This window comes from Ambystoma mexicanum, chromosome 2q (genome assembly GCF_040938575.1).
Source record: "Ambystoma mexicanum isolate Mex_15411 chromosome 2q, UKY_AmexF1_1, whole genome shotgun sequence".
In the NCBI taxonomy this organism is placed as follows: Eukaryota; Metazoa; Chordata; class Amphibia; order Caudata; family Ambystomatidae; genus Ambystoma; species Ambystoma mexicanum.
This window is the reverse complement of record NC_090924.1, coordinates 702238026-702258312: the sequence shown is the minus strand read 5'-3', so window position 1 is coordinate 702258312 and position 20287 is coordinate 702238026. Positions and strand designations below refer to the sequence as shown.

Here is a 20287-nt window from a genome sequence, read left to right as displayed (position 1 = left end):
ACAATATGACTACACACAAGCAGAGTAGGATTGCAGGATAATAATTGCTCCCTGAACTGAGGAGAAACAGTGTGAAGGCTTTCAGAGGTGTACCCAAAGCGGGCTACCAGCGCTGTTTAACCCTGCTCTGCAAACACACCACTACTTTTCCAGAATGCCCCTCTGGCACTACATCAGTCATTAACCCCGCAAGAGAGAAGACAAATGTGACTTTGCGATTTCTGAGCATCCAAGAAAGAGGATTTGGTCATACTGGATGTGACAAAAGTGTAGGAACTGTATCCTGAATGGCTTCTTTTTTGTAGTCATGGTTTGGATAGATGACAAGTACCAAAGGGAAGTTCCCAACATATAGCTGCAACTTGCAGCAACAATGTTTCAAAATCAAGCCAAAAAAACAGTAGTAAAGGTTGAAGGTGGACAATTTTTCCCATCCACAACCTTCAAAAAAGGAACAGGACAGACTATGGACCGGTATTTAAATTGGGTCACATAAAAAAATGTACATAGACATATCAATTATCTGAACCATTAAGTGGCTGAGACAAAATAATAATGAGTAAATAATCAGTCCTTACTATTGCAATTTTTTCAAAAACAACAATATTTGTATTTAATCCGAATATATTTTGCATATATGCAACTGTTACCTTGTACATAAATTAATACATGGAATCAGTTTTAAATACTGAGAACCAGAATGTACACGTAAAAAAAGAGAAAAATAAATAAAAAATAAATATAAACATAAAATGCGTGAAAATAAGTCAAACAGAAAAACAGTCATGTAGACACATAAACATTAAATGATTGTGAAATATCATCAGGTCAACATATAAATTGCATGATTGAAGAACCCTATGTAAAGAGAGTTGAAGCTGCGCCAAAGAGTGGGCCAATGGACCACTATTTGTTAGCCCAACGTACATGTAAATCTAAGCTGTTGGATAGATGACATATCAGTTGGGGTTGCAATTGCTCCCTACCGTTATGGGAAATGTCATTGAGATCTTTATTTTTCCAGCTCCTGAGTTGGATTAAAGAATGCTTCAACCTAATACGAGCCCACAGATGGTCAGTTTTCATTATTTCCTGTTATGTTAATGGAATTTATACAGCACTCTACTGCATTGACATGGTTTCCAGTCGCTCTGCTGTATCAGAAAGAAAGGGGGTGGGGGGAAGGAGAGGGAGAGAAACAATCTGAGGGACCTCGACGCGTGAGGTATTGTGGGTACAACGCACGTCACTATAGGGATAGTGTTACAGACACGCCTTGTCGACGTCCCCTTTCGACTACGAAAAACAAAATGCAATACTCCGCAGTGACCACTGGATGTCGGACCTATGCACAGCATGTGAATCTAAGCAGATACAACCATCAGAAATGCTTTTACGGTAAGTAATGCATTGTCATATAGCTCATTACTGCTCTGTCCATAGTGCTGTTCTGAAGTACCAGTACTGTGTACAGATCTGGGGGGTCTGTGTCAAGGGCATAAAACAGTGGTGGACATGTGGCAGTCAGCGCCAGTACTTCCCCACCATTAGCTATGCTTGCTAGGACTGGTGTGAGCTTTAGGTCAAAAGATTTGGAGGGCTGCATGTCATCCCTCTCCACCCCAATCCCTGCAATCCACTTCCTGGCATAGAAGCATTTGTTTGTGTCCAGATGAGAGCCTTGTGTGCCCATGGTGCTAGGGGTGCGTTGACCAGGGTGGTGGTATGCAAGTTAGGGGTAGAGGTGTAGGATTTTGTTTGAGGTAATTCGTCAGGTGAGATTTGAAATTGCTGTGCGTGAGTTACATAGTTGCTCTGTGAATAGTAGGTTCGGGTTTTGAAGAATGTGTTAGTGGTTAGCTAAACATTTCATATTGTGTGCAAACAATCTAGCATGCTAAGGAACATAACACAGAGGGGCAACGCACTAGGGCAGAGAATTTCCTACAATGCTTATGTGCAAGTGTGCACATAGTGTTTACTCTCAAGGTCTTGAAGTGCTTTAATGCTCCGAATTCTTTCAATTTTCTATCAGCTGAAATCCCATTTAAAGTTTAACATTGACAATCTTTTACGTATTTTCCATTTATTCAAGCGATCTGTGGAAATGTACACCTTCTTTACAATGCATGGCAAAAGAGTGCGGTTAAGACCAGATAATACCTATATTGATTGCAAAATTCTCCCTAATAAACCTTTGTCAACACGTGTGACCATCCTGGCAATTAATTCCATTTTGTATGGTTTCCTTTTCAATAATCTTTCCTTTGAATTTCTGCCATTTAGAGATGAAGACCCATTTCATTTTCACAGAATGATTAACATGTGTTAAAGTCCTCTACTGTATTCCTAGCATGCCAAAGTGCAGTTTCAGATGTAACTAATGCGGAAAATTAAACTATGGCGCGCGTTTCTACTTCCACGTCTTCTGCATACATAATCATGGCTCATGAATTCTAGCAGAATAAGTGTGATATTCCAAACTTATATGCCTACCCTACCATTTCAATCTTAAACTGCCTGTTAGTGAGAAGCTATAGTATTGTTTTTTATCTGGCACTTCAACCGCTAAGCGCTGTAATAGGTATTCTTACCCAATTGAATGGGACTCAATTTTTCAACATTTGAAGAATTAAGGGCTGGATTTGCCCTGCCATGATTGGAACTTATGAAATGCTTAGTGTGCCCATATTATAGGTAAGGGCTTAACTTGCGCTCTGTCCACCTGAATATATCCTGCTGGTTTTCCTTTCAGATTATTATTGCTAGGTCAATTTAAGGTACTACTTTGGGGCTTGGCTGGCCCCATGAAATCTGCTACTATGCCCTTAAATTTTGCCTGAGTTCCCCAAAAACGCAAAAAGTGAATATTGGGTAGTATTTCCAGAAACAAATCGATCTTATTACTTTTGTGTAACCAAGCACATTCTCCATTTCACTGTGACTACTATGCCGTCTGAAGTGAAGGTGTTTATGAGAATAACTTCATGTTCTCCAGCATGGGGTCTGGCATGGAGTCACATGTTCATGAATATTCCCTGTCATCAGGCTGGGAATCCTCGGTAAAAGAAAAAAACAGTTTAACTTTCACTTTAAAACTGTATTTCGATGGGATTGTGTCCTCCGACGTATTCCTCATCTTTGATAGATCATCTCCTAGCTTGCTGGCCTCGGAATTTTTTTTTCAGTAGAGGGAGCTGCGCGTCGACGTCCCTCGAGCCGATGTCCCTCGACGGCCTCCGTATCAGCGCCGACGTCACCACGCGTATAAATAGACTCGCGCAGCGTCCGTTGCTCAGTTCCGTTTTTCCGCGCTTCGTGGGGCCTCGGAATATCGTTGCTCAGTTGTTCAGTCAAATATATCCATTATTCCTCGTGAATACCGACTCGTACTCTATGGCTTCCTCACCCGAACCGACGACTCCACAGTCCGGCTTCAAAAGATGTCGAGACTGTGGAAAGAAAATGACGTTGACGGATCCTCGCAGGATCCGTTTGTGGTGCCTGGGAATCGAGCACCATTGTTCGGAGTGCGGGGACTGCATGTCCATGACGGCGAAAGCCTTGAAGGAGCGTAAGGGGAAGCTCGAGAGAGGTAAGGCAGTTAAAACTTCTTCGAAAGTTTCCTCGGCGGAGTCGAGACATTAGTCTCCTCCCCATCACAAAAGAAATTCTCGTTCTAGGTCTCGAAGCAGTTCTCATCACTCTTCGAGATCTAAGCAGTCAAAAAAGAGACGTCGAAGACCCCTTCCTTGTCTACGTCTTCTTCCGTTTCCCCAAAAAGGGTCTCCTGCCCCACAAAACATAGCTCTCAGGCTGAGTAGGAGGAATTCAAGAAAAAGATGCTAAACGTCTTCGAGAAAGCGGCCTCGACCCCCTCGAAGACTGCTGAGGGTGATACCCTGGATGAAAGACCCCAAAAATCAAAAAGCCGCGAGTCGCAGTACCCTGCGAAAGAAGCCACTCGAGAGCGTCACAAACCCTTGAGTAAAGGCAAAGTTGCGTCGTCGACGCCGTTATCGAAGGGTTCTTCGACGCACAGGTCTGTCGAGTCGACGCCGAGAAAGGATAAACCCACGGCCACCTCACAGCCAGTGGCCCTGCCCAGAGCCTCGAGCACGAGAATGTCGTCGACAACCTCGAGTAGAATCCCGATACTCTCGAGTTCGAGGCCTCTACCACCTTTCTCGACGCCTTTTTCGAAGGCTTTGATGGCTTCGAAGCCTTTAACGTCCGCGTCGTCGACGTTTTCTCAGCCAATCATGACGAATTTGGCTCCTTCTGCTCTGGAAATGGGATTTATACCATTTTCAAGACCTGATTGCTCCAGAGTCTTATCTTCTATTTATGAAGGGGAGGATTCGGATCAGGAAAGACCTTTTGAGTTGCAGGGATCTGCAACTCCTGCACCAGAGGAATTTACCTCTGAGGAAGGTAGGTTGAAAGACCTCCATGAATCCCTACAGGAAGCAAGTGGGTTGGACACTTCTCCAGAAGTGGAGTTTGCCACATCAAACCCAGTGGAACATGCTGAAACCACTTATAGAACCTTGATGGCAAGGACAATGGAGTTTATGGGATGGTGCACACCCTCACCTGCTTTTCAGCAAGATGACCTCACAGACATCTTGGTCAAAGGTCCACAGGAGGATCCTGTGGTGCCATTTCATGCGGCATTACAAAGGAGAATATTGGCAAACTGGGAAACACCTGAGGTAATCCCAGCGGTTAACAAAAAATTATCAGCTAAATATCGGGTGTCGTCTGCTGACCCTGAATATTTATCCAAACACCCAACTCCGGAGAGTCTGGTTGTTCAGGCAGCTACTTCAGCAGGTAGTGAATCGGCGTACCCTACTGTTCCACAGGACAGGGATGATGAGAGATATGACTCTATGGCCAAAAAAGTCTTTTCTGCATGTAGCATGGCGTTGAAATCCATCAATGCTACTTGTACGCTCGCAAGGTTCAGCCACACACTTTGGGAGTGTGCTTCATCAGCGGCTGACTGCCTCCCGGAGGGAGAAGAAAGGGAAGCGTTTCTCAACATCATTAAGGATGGTAAGGACGCAATGTGTGAATCCCTTCAGACTGGCATTGATTCTGCTGACGGCATCAGCAGGGCCATGGCGGCAAGTACAACAACCAGGAGATTTGCTTGGTTGCGAAAGTCTGGTTTTGTTCCAGATGTGCAAAGCAGACTCTTGAATATGCCATTTGACGGCTCTTCTTTGTTTGGTAAGAAGGCGGATGACAGTTTAGAAAAACTACAAACATCAAAGGCAGCAGCAAAATCCCTAGGAGCTGCAATCTGTCAAACAACATATCGCCCCTCAGGAACCTCTTGGAGAGATAAGTCCTTTCGCTTTTATTCCGCATTCGGAAAAGGCAGAGGACAGCCGATTCAAAGGGGTCAGAAAAAATTCACCTGAGGTGGACGGGGTAAAAATACAAAAGCCGCAGCAGCAGCAGGTGCCTCTTTACCCTCGGCATCTGCATCAGCCGCCTCCAAACCGCTCTGAGGACTCTCCTCACAAGACACCAGTAGGGGGCAGGTTAACTCAACATCTGACGGAATGGCAGGCTATCACGTCAGATGCTTGGGCATTGGAGACAGTTGCCCAAGGTTACTGCCTGTCCTTTGTACGCATCCCTCAGAGTCATCCACCGGGGAACAGCTCTCTGAAAGTTCCAGATCCGCTCCTCTTGCAGGAAATTGTAGACCTGCTAGAGAAAGGTGCCATAGAACCAGTACCTGTAGCGGAGAGGAACAAGGGCTGGTACTCCCTCCTACCTTCTCATACCGAAGAAAGACAGAGGACTGAGACCTATCTTGGACTTACGAGAATTGAACAAGTTCCTCAGGAAAGACAAGTTCAAGATGGTAACTCTCTCTCAGATCCTTCAGGCCCTCCAGCTCCAGGACTGGCTGGTATCTCTGGACCCTCCAGGATGCTGATTTCCATGTGCCAGTCCATCTCAATTGGCGGCTCTCATTATCAATTTCGAGTTCTGCCATTTGGGCTGACCTCTGCCCCGAGAGTCTTCACCAAACTAATGTCGGTAGTGGGTGCAAGTCTAAGGAGGGAAGGGATCCACGTCTACCCCCTACCTGGACGATTGGCTGATCAGAGCTGTATCTTCGGAACAAGCACAGATCCAGCTAGATTATGTCTGCCACTTCCTTCACAAACTGGGCTTCGCCCTCAATTTAAAGAAGTCACAGATGATACCATCACAGAGACTCCAGTTCATCGGAGCGGTCCTGGACACTTCCCTGGGAAAAGCCTCGCCACCAGAGGTGAGGGCTCAAGATATTCTGCAGATGGTCATCAAGTTTCAAAATGCCCAACGTCTCCCAGCCTTCGACTTTTTGAGGTTGCTAGGCCTCATGACATCCTGCATCTTCCTTGTGCCAGAGGCTCGCCTGAGAATGAGATCTCTTCAGTGGGCTCTGAGAACTCAGTGGTCGCAGTTCTCAGGGAGAATGACAGACCTCCTTCAGGTTCCGGACAAGGTGGCTCGAGACTTTCAGTGGTGGGCCTGCCAGGAAAACCTCTTGAAGGGGGAACTGTTTTGGCAACCATGGCCGGAGATAACAGTAGTCACAGATGCCTCACTTACAGGGTGGGGAGCCCATGCAAACGACTTGACCATCAGCGGTCGTTGGTCACCATCGGAGTCCAGACTACATATCAATCTGTTAGAGCTGAGAGCAATCGGACTAGCGCTGAAAGCTTTTCTGCCATCTGTACAGGGGAAAATGTCCTGATAATGACGGACAACACAGTGGTCATGCACTACCTCAGCAAAAGAGGAGGCGTAGGATCACTGCCACTGTGCAGAGAGGCAATGCAGCTCTGGTTTTGGGCAATTCAAGAAGGAATCTCTCTATCAGCAGTTCACCTAGCCGGAGAGAAGAACTTGACGGCGGACGCTCTGAGCAGGCAGGGCAGTCTCCCACGAGTGGGAACTAGCTCAGGAAGTCCTTCAGGAGATCTTCGCCCTTTGGGGAACCCCTCAAGTGGATCTGTTTGTACCAACGGAAAGTGCAATCTGTTTTGTACAAGGGAATTTCCCCTGAGAGGAGCTCTAGGGGACGCGTTCGTAGTGGACTGGGAGTTTCCACTCCTGTACGCGTTTCCACCAGTCCCTGTCATTCCTCAAATGATCAGGAGGTTGAGAAGATTCCGGAGGACCATGATCCTAATTGCCCCAGACTGGGCCAGGAGAACGTGGTACCCGGACCTTCTGGACATGTCCATCTGCCCTCCAATTCGTCTTCCATTCAAGGAGAATCTTCTCTTACAGAAGGGAGGTCAGGTTCTCCATCCAGTCCCTGTCATTCCTCAAATGATCAGGAGGTTGAGAAGATTCCGGAGGACCATGATCCTAATTGCCCCAGACTGGGCCAGGAGAACGTGGTACCCGGACCTTCTGGACATGTCCATCTGCCCTCCAATTCGTCTTCCATTCAAGGAGAATCTTCTCTCACAGAAGGGAGGTCAGGTTCTCCATCCAGACATCGGAACCCTCAACCTTCACGCCCGGCTTCTGAAAGGTTGAGATACAAGGATTGGGACCTCCCTGATGACGTCATGGAAGTGTTGCTTTCGGCCAGGAGGCCAGCAACAAAGTCTTTATACCGCTGCCGTTGAAACATAATTTGCAGCTGGTGTAGAGAAGAGAATATCGACCCCTTTTCATGTGGTATACCAACGGTGTTATCCTTTCTACTCTACTTGGCAAATTCAGGCCTTCAAGTTGGCACTATCAAGGGCTATCTCGCAGCGCTATCGATCTTAAAGCGCACTGTGGAGGAGCCTTCAGATTTCAAATTACCCTTAGTAATACAATTTCTAAAGGGATTAACTAATGTCTACCCTCCAAGACCTTTCCAGGTTCCTTTATGGGACTTAAATTTAGTCTTAAATTTCCTGATGGGTACTCCTTTCGAACCACTCCACTCTTGTTCGCTAAGATTTCTCACCCTTAAAACTGTCTTATTAGTGGCTTTAACATCTGCTAGAAGGGTGAGCGAATTACAAGCTCCATCTTGTAAACCCCCCTCATACAATTTTTCATAAAGACAATCTTGTCCTACAGGTGAAGCTTAATTTCCTCCCAAAGGTGGTTTCTGAATTCCACATCACTCAGAAAATTACTTTATCTTCATTCTATCCGCCTCCCCATCCGGGGAAAGAGGAAGAAAGGCTACATAGGCTGGACCCAAGGCGGGCTTTAAGCTTTTACATCAGCAGACTTGCTAGGATTAGGGAAGCAGACAACTGTTTGTGGGTTACTCAGGGCACAAGTTGGGACTACCGAGAACAAAACAAACCATTTCCAGATGGATTATTTTGGCCATCTTGGAATGTTACAAACTGGCAGGGAAAGAGCCTCCTCAAAATCTTGGGGCTCATTCAACCAGGGGTATCGCAGCCTCCTCGGCCCTCCAAAGAGGGGTTCTGGTTCGAGACATATGTGCGGCTTCCACATGGTCGTCCGCTCATACCTTCACAAGATTTTAGAACCTGATTCCTCCTCTAGTCAAGAGACTAGGTTTGGCAAAGCCGTATTACATTCGGTTCATTCCTAAAAGGAAACATGGCGTTTTACTCCCACCTCCAATTGCACACCACTGCTATGGGAGTCTATCAAAGATAAGGAATACGTCGGAGGAAACAATCCCTTCGAAGAACAAGTTACTTCTTACCTTGTAACGTTCTTTCGATGGGATGTTCCTCCGACGTATTCCTCATCACCGCTCCCATCCATCCCCGCAGTAATACTTCCCTTGTGGTTGCAGCTTACGCTCCTTCAAGGTCAATAACCAATTCATGTAAAACAACTGTTAACGTCAAAACGGAACTGAGCAACGGACGCTGCGCGAGTCTATTTATACGCGTGGTCACGTCGGCGCCGATACAGAGGCCGTCGAGGGACATCGGCTCGAGGGACGTCGACGCGCAGCGCCCTCTACTGAAAAAAAAATTCCGAGGCCAGCAAGCTGGGAGATGATCTATGAAAGATGAGGAATACGTCGGAGGAACATCCCATCGAAAGAACATTACAAGGTAAGAAGTAACTTGTTCTTCTCCTCTAAACCAATTACTGTCCTCTGGGTCATACAGCCCACCAACCAATGACAGTCCTCCCGAAGCTCCCTATGCTGAGGAACTTTAGTTACAGGTAAGTAACTTACACCGTCTTTTTAAATGTAACACTGTAACTGTCTTTGTAAATTATAAATGCTTTCTATATTCTTTAGTCAAACTTAGAGATAAATCCATTTGTTTAACAGGTATGTCATTTGTACTTAGAATGCGCTTTCGCAAACTGATAGTGTGAATTGGGAGGCCTAACTTATACACTTTTCCATGTTACTGTTATGTTACTGTTCTGCCTCATACATACATACATACATACATACATACATACATACATACATACATACATATTGAATTGGCCGTCTTCCTCCAAAGAAACAAGATGGTTGAATTATTTCTATGTTGCCAAAAGTTGGGATCCAACTTCAGCTATGTGGAAAATCACGAGGTGATTGATGAATAGGTTAGGTGTGAAAGGACTCTTATCTGGAAAACCATTCTTTGACAGCCCTGTGATGCATCTAAGTGCCCATAATTCTGTGAGACTCTCCACCTTGTTCAATGGTTTATTTCATTAAAAAAAAGAAAATCTTCAGTCTTCTGGCAGACCAAAAGACTTTTGGCATTACAATGTAAATGAATGAAACCATTCCCAAAAGCTACACATGCTAAATTCAGAATATAGGCTGGTTATCAAGCAAATAGGAAATATTTATTCACAGGAAACAAACATTTAAGCATGTGCCAGAATTTTCATAGTGCACATATCCCATGATGTTTTTTTACAGACATATGCATAGGCCGACATCTAGTGGGAGCTGCAGAGTTACAGCTGTTTTTGAAATTCGAAAAAGGGACGTCAACAGGGCGTGCCAGTAATACTATCCCTGGTGTGATGTCCACTGTACCCATGGTCCTTCACGCGTCGTGGTCCCTCAGATTGTTTTTTTCCACCATCGTAGACGGACGCTAGTTCGCGGAGTTCTCACTTTCGGCTTATCGCCATTGACTTTTGCAAATTAATGATAGTTTTTCTTACTATCCTTTATATTCAATATCACCGGCTATTGAGATCATCTGACAGCTGTGAACAAACAAACGACAGTCGAAGACTTCCCCCTTGCGGATTCGTTCGGCCTTGGTGGGCCGCTTCGGGTGTGGAGGACATTCAAGAATGTATTTGCCCCTTTTCGTACACTACACTCGCCTAGCTGCCATGTCATTCCGTTATAGATAAGACCCCTTTTAAATGTTGCCCTAAGTAAGGGCAACAAAAGATTCCCTGGATTGACGAGCATCTTGTGTGCAACCTTGGTCTCCCTCAGGACCATGTCGAAGGGACCTGTCGGGCTTGTAGGTTCTTCAAACCCAGGAAACTAAAGGACTGCTTAACTAAAGGCTGGGCCTTCCATGCCATGCAGGTCGAGGCCACTATGGATGTGGAAGGGACTTTCAGCGACGAGAGCAACGCTGCGGCATCCGACAGTGAGGGCAACAGTGATACCCCGGTCTCCCAAGCCCCTGACCCCGTCAGACAGTCTGGCGGCTGTGTTACGGGGACGACACCCAGCGGCAAGGGCGCTACCACTACCCCCTCCACTAAACACACAACCCACGGCCGCGACTCGACACACCCATCGAAGAAGGCCCAACGCACGACATCTAGGGAAAGGTCCGTTGAATCTCTGTCCTCTGGACACTCGAGATCCAGGTCGCCACGTGACAGATCCCGACTGTCGAAAGACAGAACAGACGTTGTGAATAAATCCACCCCCGAACGCAGCACGTGTGTAGACCAGGCGTTGAATCTTTCAACTACCGAAGTTCATTCTACGCCGAAATCAGTAAAAAACCCTATCCAGGCGGGACTAGCCCATTTGGTAAAGAAATACGTCCCAGAAGGCCTAGTAAAAATTAGGGAGTCTGAGAAAAAGACCTCTAAAACCCCACATAAAGATAAGTCACAGATCGATAGGTCCCCTCACAAGGACTAAGACACGCATGAACAGGATTCACTGTCTTCAGCCCTAAAGAAGAAGACACAGTTGCCTCCTGAAACACATCTCACTCCTCAAGATCAAGGAGTTTCTTTACACCCTTCAGACCCTAGGTCAATTCCTAGCTCTACCCAGTGGTCTTGTGAGGCTATAAACAGGGTCATGAGAAGAATGACCCTCATGGCAAATTTTTATGCAAGTCTTCGGTCCATCGCTCCAACAAAAGCGGCCTCTGGTTCTCAGTTCCCTGTTTCGACCACTGTTTCTAGACCCACACCAGTCATTGATCTGTATGACCAGGACACTGATACCGACGATCTCTATGCCTCACAAGAGGCCGCAAATCCTTATTATGGGGATGATGATGACGAGATTGATCCATAAGGCAAACACGTATAACATGGACTCTCCTGTTAATCAGGACCCCCCAGTAACAGACTCACCCATAGATAACCAGTTGCTACTTAATGGCAGTTGCGTTAAGAGCACCAGGGACCATGGGTTGCTGCGCCCTCCATCTCTGTAATCGGTGCACTAGCAGCCAGTTGGTGGAACCTTGTAAAGAGGCCCGTGCTCGTGGTGCCTATTGTGTGTATCAGAGAGAATTCTCTCTGGCTACTTAATGACATGCTCGTCAAGGCGGCTGAACATTTCCAAATAGCAACTCAGGAGACGCAACAAGACAAAGATTTTGTGGATGATATCTTGGGAGACAAGAAGGCGGTCTCTCAATTCATTTCCCTCTTGCGGTCTGTTCAGCAAAAGATACAACCCTCGCTGGACACATCTAATCAGACACAGACTGTTAAACCCCTGCGTTGAGAAACTCTTCAAACCTGCCCCATCCGACTCTCTATATATAAGAGGACAGCTTAAGCCTGACTCTCTAGGTGTTACGAGAAAAAGAGCAGGGACACCCCCTGGCCTCCCTGAAACTCCTCCAGACAAGGAGAGCAAGAAACTGTATACAATGGGGAGGAAAGTGACATCTTCGGCTGCTTTTCAAGGCAGAATAGCTAATAACGGCACTCTTTTAGCAAGTTATGACTGCCATAAATAGGATGAGGTTTCGGCCTTGTCATCGGCCCCTGAACCCCTCAAGTCACATTTAGCTCTGGTCAGCCGAAGGCAGGGCGGTTTCAAGCTGCATGTTGAAAACTTAATTTTGATGCTGCAGGCAATGATACTCGCTGAAGGAACCATTATTAAGCTTCACGCTTGGTTACGCCAATCCGGCTTCAAGCAGGAGACGCAAGCCACACTTCTCAGTATGCCGATAGTCTAATGTACTCTTTGGAAAGGCAGTCGCAGACGCCTTAAAGACGGCTAAAGAAGAATATGATGCACTGAAATCTTTGGTCCAATTAACCAATAAACCCACTGGCCAAAGGGGTAATGGTAATTTTCGTTGCTCACGTGGACAGAATTCCCAACGAGGGTCAAGTTACAGTCAAAATCAAGGAACATCATGAGGTAACAGTCGAGGCCAAGCCTCTCAAAGATACCAGTGGGGTCCGTGCAGATCTCGCCGCCGGGGCTCCTCCAATAGAGGTGCTAACACACCTCCAAAACAGTGACTACTAGCTCCAGGTGCCCTCCCATGCCTCTCCAGTAAGAGGGCCCATTTCAAACTTCACGCAGGCATGGGAGGGAATCTCCTCAGACAAATGGGTGCTGTCCACTGTGGCGCGCGGTTATTGTGTGGAGCTCCTCAACCGACCCTGGAACCATCCACCGTGCCAGAAAATTCACTCCAAAGAAGACCAATGCATCTTCCTCGAGGAAATCGACACATTGCTCCAAAAGGATGCCATAGAAGTCGTCCCGGCCAACCAGGTAAACGGGGGGGGTATTTATTCAACCTAATTCCTTGTGCCAAAGAATGATCTAACAATGCGCCCAGTATTAGACTTACACCCTGCAAATGAGTATGTCAAGCGACAAAAATTCTGCATGACTACGCTACAAGAAGTAATCGCTCTGCTAAAGCGGGGGATTACATGGCAACATTGGATATGAAAGATGCTTATTTTCATATTTCAATGTTCCCAGCGCACATAAGATTCTTGCGGTTCAAGATAGCAAACCACCACTACCAATTCAAGGCACTTCAGAATAGCATCTGCACCAAGGGTATTCACAAAGGTACTGACGGTGGTGGCAGTGCAACTGTACCCTTATCTGGACAACTGCCTGATTATGGGGGAGAGTCCCCAGGTTTGCAGGCAAAACATTCAAAGAACAATCAACCTTCTCTTTCAATTGGGCTGCTCAAGAACAGAGAAAAAATCAAGCCTTGCGCCAAGCACAACAAAACAGTTCCTAAGAGCTGTAATAGACACAAAAGAGGGGTTGGTCTTTCCATCAGAGGAAAGAGTCCAAAACATGCTACTGGAAATTCCACATTATCAAGCCGGCTGCCAGTTAAGCGTACGCAAAGCTATGCGTTTGCTAAGCATGATGGCGTCTTGAATTTACCTGGTACCACACACGCCCTTGCGCATGCGACCCATGCAGGAGTGGTTGGCGAAACAATGGTCTCAGGCAAGCGGTCAGTGGGAAGATCTAGTGGTTGTTTCGCCAACAGTAGTACAAAACCTTTGCTGGTGGACAAGAGAAAAACTGTTGAAGGGAAAACCCTTCCACGATCCGGAAGTACAGGCGATTGTCACAACAGATGCCTCGCTCGCCGGGTTGGGGGCGGGGGGGGCTCATTCCCTTCATCACACAGCCCAAGGTCTGTGGACTTTTTCTACGGTGCAGAACCATATCAATCTGCGGGAACTACTAGCGGTGTTCAAAGCCCTTCAAACCTTCGAGATACACCTGACGAACCAGGCAGTGCAAGTCACCACAGACAGCACTACGGCAATGTTTTACATCAACAAACAAGGGAGCACACGTTCTCCAAATCTGTCCAAACTAGCGTAACAAATTTGGAAATGAGCACTCAAACTGAAAATATTCCTATCATCTCTGCATGTTCTAGGGGAAATCAACTCTCTGAGCAGAGATCCCCTACCAGAGGAACATGAGTGGCAACTAGACTCAGAAGTCGTAGAGGACCCCGTCTCTCAATGGGGTTTCCCCACAATAAACTTATTCGCTACAAGTGAAAAATGCCCAGACTTCGCGTCCAGATTTCCCCAACCAGACTCCAAGGGGAACACCCTACGGATTAACTGGTCAGGGAAATTTGCTTACGCTTTCCCCCCCTTACCTCCCAACACCTCTCAGGAACAGGGTGGTGAACAAGATCCACAAGGAACAGATGACGCTCATCCTAGTTGCTCCTATGTGGCCAAGACAACCTTGGTATCCACATCTGCACAAACTGGTGATGTGTGATCCCATCAAACTCCTATGCAGGAACAGACTGCTCACTCAACATGGGACTAACAGTGCACTCTCAACCTCACTCTTTGAACTTGGCAGCATGGCTCTTGAAGTCAAAGAGTACGGACATTTTAACCTATCACAAAGGTGTATGGATATCCTAAGGCCTAACACTAGACACTGTTACTTCGTGGAGGAGATTTGTAATTTTGTGCCAGTCTAAACAAATGAACCCCATAGAATGTACACCATCCAACATTCTAAACTAAATGCTCCACTTGCTAGACTCAGGGTTAGTATTCAACTCCTTAAAGGTTCACCTGGCTGCCTTGTCAGCCTACATCCCCTCTCACAACAAGATTTCATGGTGGGAGGTACCGGTTATCAAGGTGTTCATGGAGGAAGTAAAGAGACTCCACCCTCCAATCTCAAACCCGCCACCAGGATGTGATCTCAATGTTGTACTCGCCAAGCTCATGGGACCTCTATTTGAGCAGATGCATAAGTCATGTTTTAAACACCTAACTTACAAGACTGCCTTCTTAGTGGCTATTACTTCCATAAGAAGAGTTAGTGAATTACAAGCACTGTCAGCGCAGGAACCTTTTATTGTCATACAGAAGTACAAACTGGTTTTACTTGCGCATCCTAGGTTCATCTCTAAATTTCATGTAAACCAGTCCATGGAGCTCCCGGCCTTCTTCCAGAACACAAAGAGCTCAGCTGAGTTTAAACCCCACACACTTGATGTAAGGAGGGCGGTCCTCTACTATGTAAACAAGACCAGACCGCTAAGAAAAACAGGCCAACTGTTTGTCTCTGTAGCACCGGGCAGAGAAGGGGATCGCATTTCCAAGAATGCCATCTCCATATGGATAGTCTGGTGCATACAACTGTGCTATTCATGTCAGACAAGACACTTCCTTTCACGCCAAGAGCTCACTCCACAAGGAGCACAGGAGCTACGCAGGCTTTCATTGCAAATGTCCACTTAGACAGCATTTGCAAAGCAGCTACATGGATCTCAGTACACACTTTCACTCAGCACTACTGCATTGACACACATTCCAAGACACACAAGTGGGACAAGCGGTTCTAAGACATCTGTTCGGCCATGGTCCTTCTCACATCCCACCACCTTCTCCTAACACTACTCGCTAATCTTTGCACAGCGTGTTATCTAAGCAGATTCCACAAGCCTGAGAAGGGATGCATTACTCGTCGTAATCGTATTTCTGATGCTTGTATCTACTTAGATTCACATGCGCCCTCCCCTCGGAGAGAAGGCGCATGAATGCTTATGAGCTTGTCTGAGACAAATCTGCTTGAATAAATCTGTACTCGCGCTACACTTCATGCTCCCTCATGTCAGAAAAATAACAATCTGAGGGACCTTGACGTGTGGAGGACCATGAGTACAGTTTACGTCACACTAGGGATAGTATTACTGGCACGCCCTGTCGACGTCCCTTTTCGAATTTCGAAAACAACTATAATATTCCACAGCTTCCACTAGATTTCGGCCTATGCACAGCATGTGAATCTAAGCAGATACAAGCATCAGAAATGCTATTACGGTGAGTAATGTATCCCATATATGTTCTTTCCCTGCATACCCCATCTGTGTACTGAGTAAATGCCATCTATTTGGCAGACGTTTACAATGTGTTTACATTGATTGTACTTTTTTGGTTTGTTTTATTAAAATAATAAAACTCTAATTTAAAATTATTACATTTGTATAGCAAAACAACCTAAGTAATCCACCAACGCCACCTGCTTCTCTCCCTCCAACTCCACCTCCGGTGTCTTGCCAAAAGATGGTAAATGGATTTGCGACTGCAGATGAACTTGCTGGCAAGGCTAGAATGTTGAGTGGACGTGATGGTAAGATGATTGTTCTTACTTCTGAATGTTTGGAGTGTACGCTTTCAGCATAACATGTGTTGGAAACTTATAGCATGACTATTGTGTGTTAATGCATTTAGTTTATTATAAACCTTTTGCATACTATCCCATATAAATAATCATCATTGCACATCTTAAAACAGTTCACATACATTTATTACATATCTTAAAACAATTTGCATTACACATGTCCCCATTATATACACTGATTTAAAATGGATGCGTTTCCTCTTACCCCTTTAATCTTTCAAAAACGTTTTTTTAAAACTGATTGCCGCAATGAAGTATCCTGCCCCGCATAGACAACTTTCCTCCACTCTTCCGCAGTAATTTCTGCAAACCGTGAGAGAAACCGCTCAAAGTATAACACATGAGTAATAAACCTGTCATTGTTGTTGAATCATTTATCCTAAATTACAAACACTTAAATAGTCAAAAAGAATGTAATGTAATGCTTGCAGAATGCCATTTAAGTAGGGATAGCTTATAAACTTACCATACACTTGTAGAGTTTTGATATTTGGAGGCTTTGACATAAAGCAGCCAACTCAGTTTAAGTAAGAGACTGAAGACCAGACTTTTTGGCGCAAACAACGCCATTCCCGCCATCTAAACTCCCAGCCAACTCTTGTTCACAGCCAGTTTACCCTCATGCCCTAAAGCCTGTTGTGGCATATAGCGTTTTATAAAAATAATTGTATAATTGGCAATTTTCTAAAGCTCAAATTGAGTTGTGGCTTGACCTATTTGTAAACAGACTGGTGCGTCTTTTATAGTGTTTTGTATAGTATGTGTGGTAAAGCTTATAAAAATATTCTGCATTTCTGCAAAGTTCGTTCAAATGATGTTGAAATGTAAAATTCTTTTCAGCTGAATCAGAAGACTCAAACCTGCTCAAAGAACCCTACCCTGGTGCATGGCTCGAACAAAGAGTTACATTATTTGAGTAGTTTCAGGCTAGAGGCTTGTTTAGTGAGCCATTGGGACTATTTAATTTTGCCTGCTATTATAGTGGCGTGAGGTCCAAAGCTCTAAACTATAACTCTAGCGAGAGGGCATTTTCTTGTAACTTTTTCATTTTCGATTTCCAAAGGCTTTAGATCCAGAACAATCCTTTTGCTTTATTTAATATTATCTGCAGTTGTTTAAGTAGATTTTTCTTTAACTTGATTTTAGTTCAATCCTAAAAAGAGGTAATTACAATGGTTGAAGAAAAGATGAGTGCTCTGTGTGGTGTCAAGCATATGGCTACCAGTAATTTGTAATGTATTGTATGGGTCATCAGGTACACTTGCAAATAGTTTGGGTTTCAAGTATCTTTAGCAGATATCACGACCCGCAGGTTGGATATTACAGATTATTTAGTTAAACACTAGTATTTGTTGGCAATTCATACTTCAGATTGCTGAATTGTGGAGTGTTTTCCTTGAATTCCATCACATTTTCTGTTTTGTTAAATGGGTAATTTCTTAGCTGGAGGGTCCTGCTTTGGCCAATGCGAGGTATTATTTATGAGGTTATTGCACCTTGGGCGTGCTAAGAGGGTCTGGAGAAATGAGAATGCCCAAGATGGTACAGGGTGATGAAGAAAGTAAAGATGGTACCTGGTATGCCAGTGACAGGTAGGTCAGATACTAACGAAATTACCTGTTTGAGCAATTTCAATGTAGATAGTCCATAAAGGGATATAAAGTATCATGGATGATTGACGGAATGTCTTGAAGAAGATGGGCACTCTTGTACATCTACAGTAGAACTTTGCGTAATTGTTAGAGGGACAATGCTGATAAGACAGTTTGTCCTGTCCACCCTTTGGTTTGGTCAAATAACTGTATACATGTGCTTTCAAGGCCCTTATTTAAAAAACAATGTCTTTTAATGCAATGGCCAGGGATATCAATTCCCCAAAATGTCAGTTGTAGTAGAAGTGACATCACATACCCTTTATGCTCAGTGATGCAATCGGGGGGGGGGGTGTCAAAGGTCATGACATCACCGGAAGTGATGCCACATGCCCTTTGGTGCCACACCTGGAAGTGACTTTGAAGATGTAAAATAGCTAAAATAAAATGATGCCTATCAAAGTAGACAAAAGACGGTTTAGTTCCCGACTATATTCTAACTAGGGGATGTGCCTTAATCTGTAATAGGTGGGTTCATGGTAGGAAAATTGATACACCCTGCAGAGACCAGGGCACTGCTTTCAGATGCCAATACAGCCATACATGTCCAGTTACTGCCTTTTTATGGTAGTTCTAGCCATTATATGCTTAATGTAGGCCTGTGTTTTTTCAGGTTCTGTTGTGTCCACTGTATCCTACTATAAACTGATACTGGAATCTCATGCCTTTTGTATCTTGCATGCCAGGTTTGCCATAATGTTATATTACATGTTCATGTGTTGCCATCATAGGACAAGTGAAGTCTCCACTACCTAAGAAATACCACCAAATAGCTCTTCATGTCTTATATTCCTGGTATGGTCACCATATGAGAGGTGCAGCCTATATGTGTAGGTTCTGCCATCACATGCCAAGTGCATCCTCTCAAGCTTAAGAAATGCCATCTAATTCCTACTATGCATGGTATAGTCCCCTTATGCAAGGTACAGTCTCTCCCTCCAAAGTGCTGCTATCAAATGCAAGTGCAACCGCCATTGTCCTAGAAATGGCCACTCATACCAGTAAATACTTATTATGCCTTGTAAACTCACCATATGTCTAATAGTCATCCTGTGTAATGCACAAACCTCACTTGTCCAGTTGCTGTGTTTATATGACTGCCTCGCTTAAGGTCAGTGCAGCCTCATTTGCCCCCATAATACCTAATTAATAGCAAGATGTTATGAAGTGCTTCATGGGTATTAGTAACCAATTTAAAGGTACTGAATGTATCAATCTCCGAAGGATGAAGGGCTGAGTTGGCCCTGCCAAGTTTCGAACTTGTAAAGTGAAAGCTGAGCTTAACTTGTTGTGATCCCTCCCTGACAATGCCCATTTTAGTCACCAGAGGTAAGGTGCAGGCTCTCATATTTCTAGTTGCTACCAACATGTGCCAAGGCAACCTCAAATGCCCCATTCTAACAAACTAGCAAACTAACATCCTAGGAAATTATTTAGCTAATATAGGAATATGGAATTAAAAAATGAGTGAACCTGCCGGGTTTCGAACCTCTTAGCATGTGATCAACACACAACTATAATAGTTGCATTAATCACTGAGCTCCTAATCCAGGTAACACAGTCAGAAAATGCAGTTTACAGTTCATCCGTTGGTAACTGTCCATATATCAAACAAAATGTGGTTTCGGTCACAAAAGGAAAGAAATATACCTCTCCATTTTCCAAGAATATATAGGAGTATTAGTAGTGGGGCAAAAATAGAATTTGAAGAACCTATCTGCATGGGTCTAAACCGAACACCCTCACATCCAGACCGGGTTCTCTGCTTTGAATCTTAAAGGCTTCACACCCCAGCTGACCCAACTGCTCCAAGCGCCTTTTGGTTCTTCACCAACAGACACCTCCTTCAAGGACCACATCGCAATGAAGACACAAACTGTTTAGTACCAACTTTCCCTACTCTGTAATGTCAAGCCTTTTATCCCAGCAAACAACTTCAGATCTGCTGAACAAACCTTGCTCATCTCACACCTGGATGGTGGTAATGCCTTTATGGGAGGCCTTCCTGTATCAAACTTGTAACTGCTGAGATGTGTCCTACCTGCTGCAGCACAGCTCATCAAAGGACTCTCCAAATTCAACCACATCACCTGGACCCTCATCAAACTCTACTGGCTCCTGCTGCATGCTGTGAGGAACCTGAGGGTGTCCTCACTACTTTTGCCCCGGTATCGCCTTCTCAAGATGCCAAGGGGAAGGTCATTGTTTTGGATCCTGACCCTGGAGGTGGATATGCGAGGGAGGATCAGCTGGT

At 45.0% G+C, this 20287-nt stretch overlaps 1 protein-coding gene across 7 annotated transcripts in view; it reads left to right on the top strand.

Moving 5' to 3' along the window:
• KMT2C (lysine methyltransferase 2C) overlaps window positions 1–20287 on the top strand; it is a 2745351-nt gene that overhangs the window by 2108802 nt on the left and 616262 nt on the right. For all 7 annotated transcript variants that reach the window (XM_069647923.1, XM_069647922.1, XM_069647921.1 and 4 more), the window contains one exon: window positions 16189–16330. In XM_069647923.1, the coding sequence (XP_069504024.1) occupies window positions 16189–16330 (142 nt within the window). The remainder of the gene's footprint in view (window positions 1–16188; window positions 16331–20287) is intronic.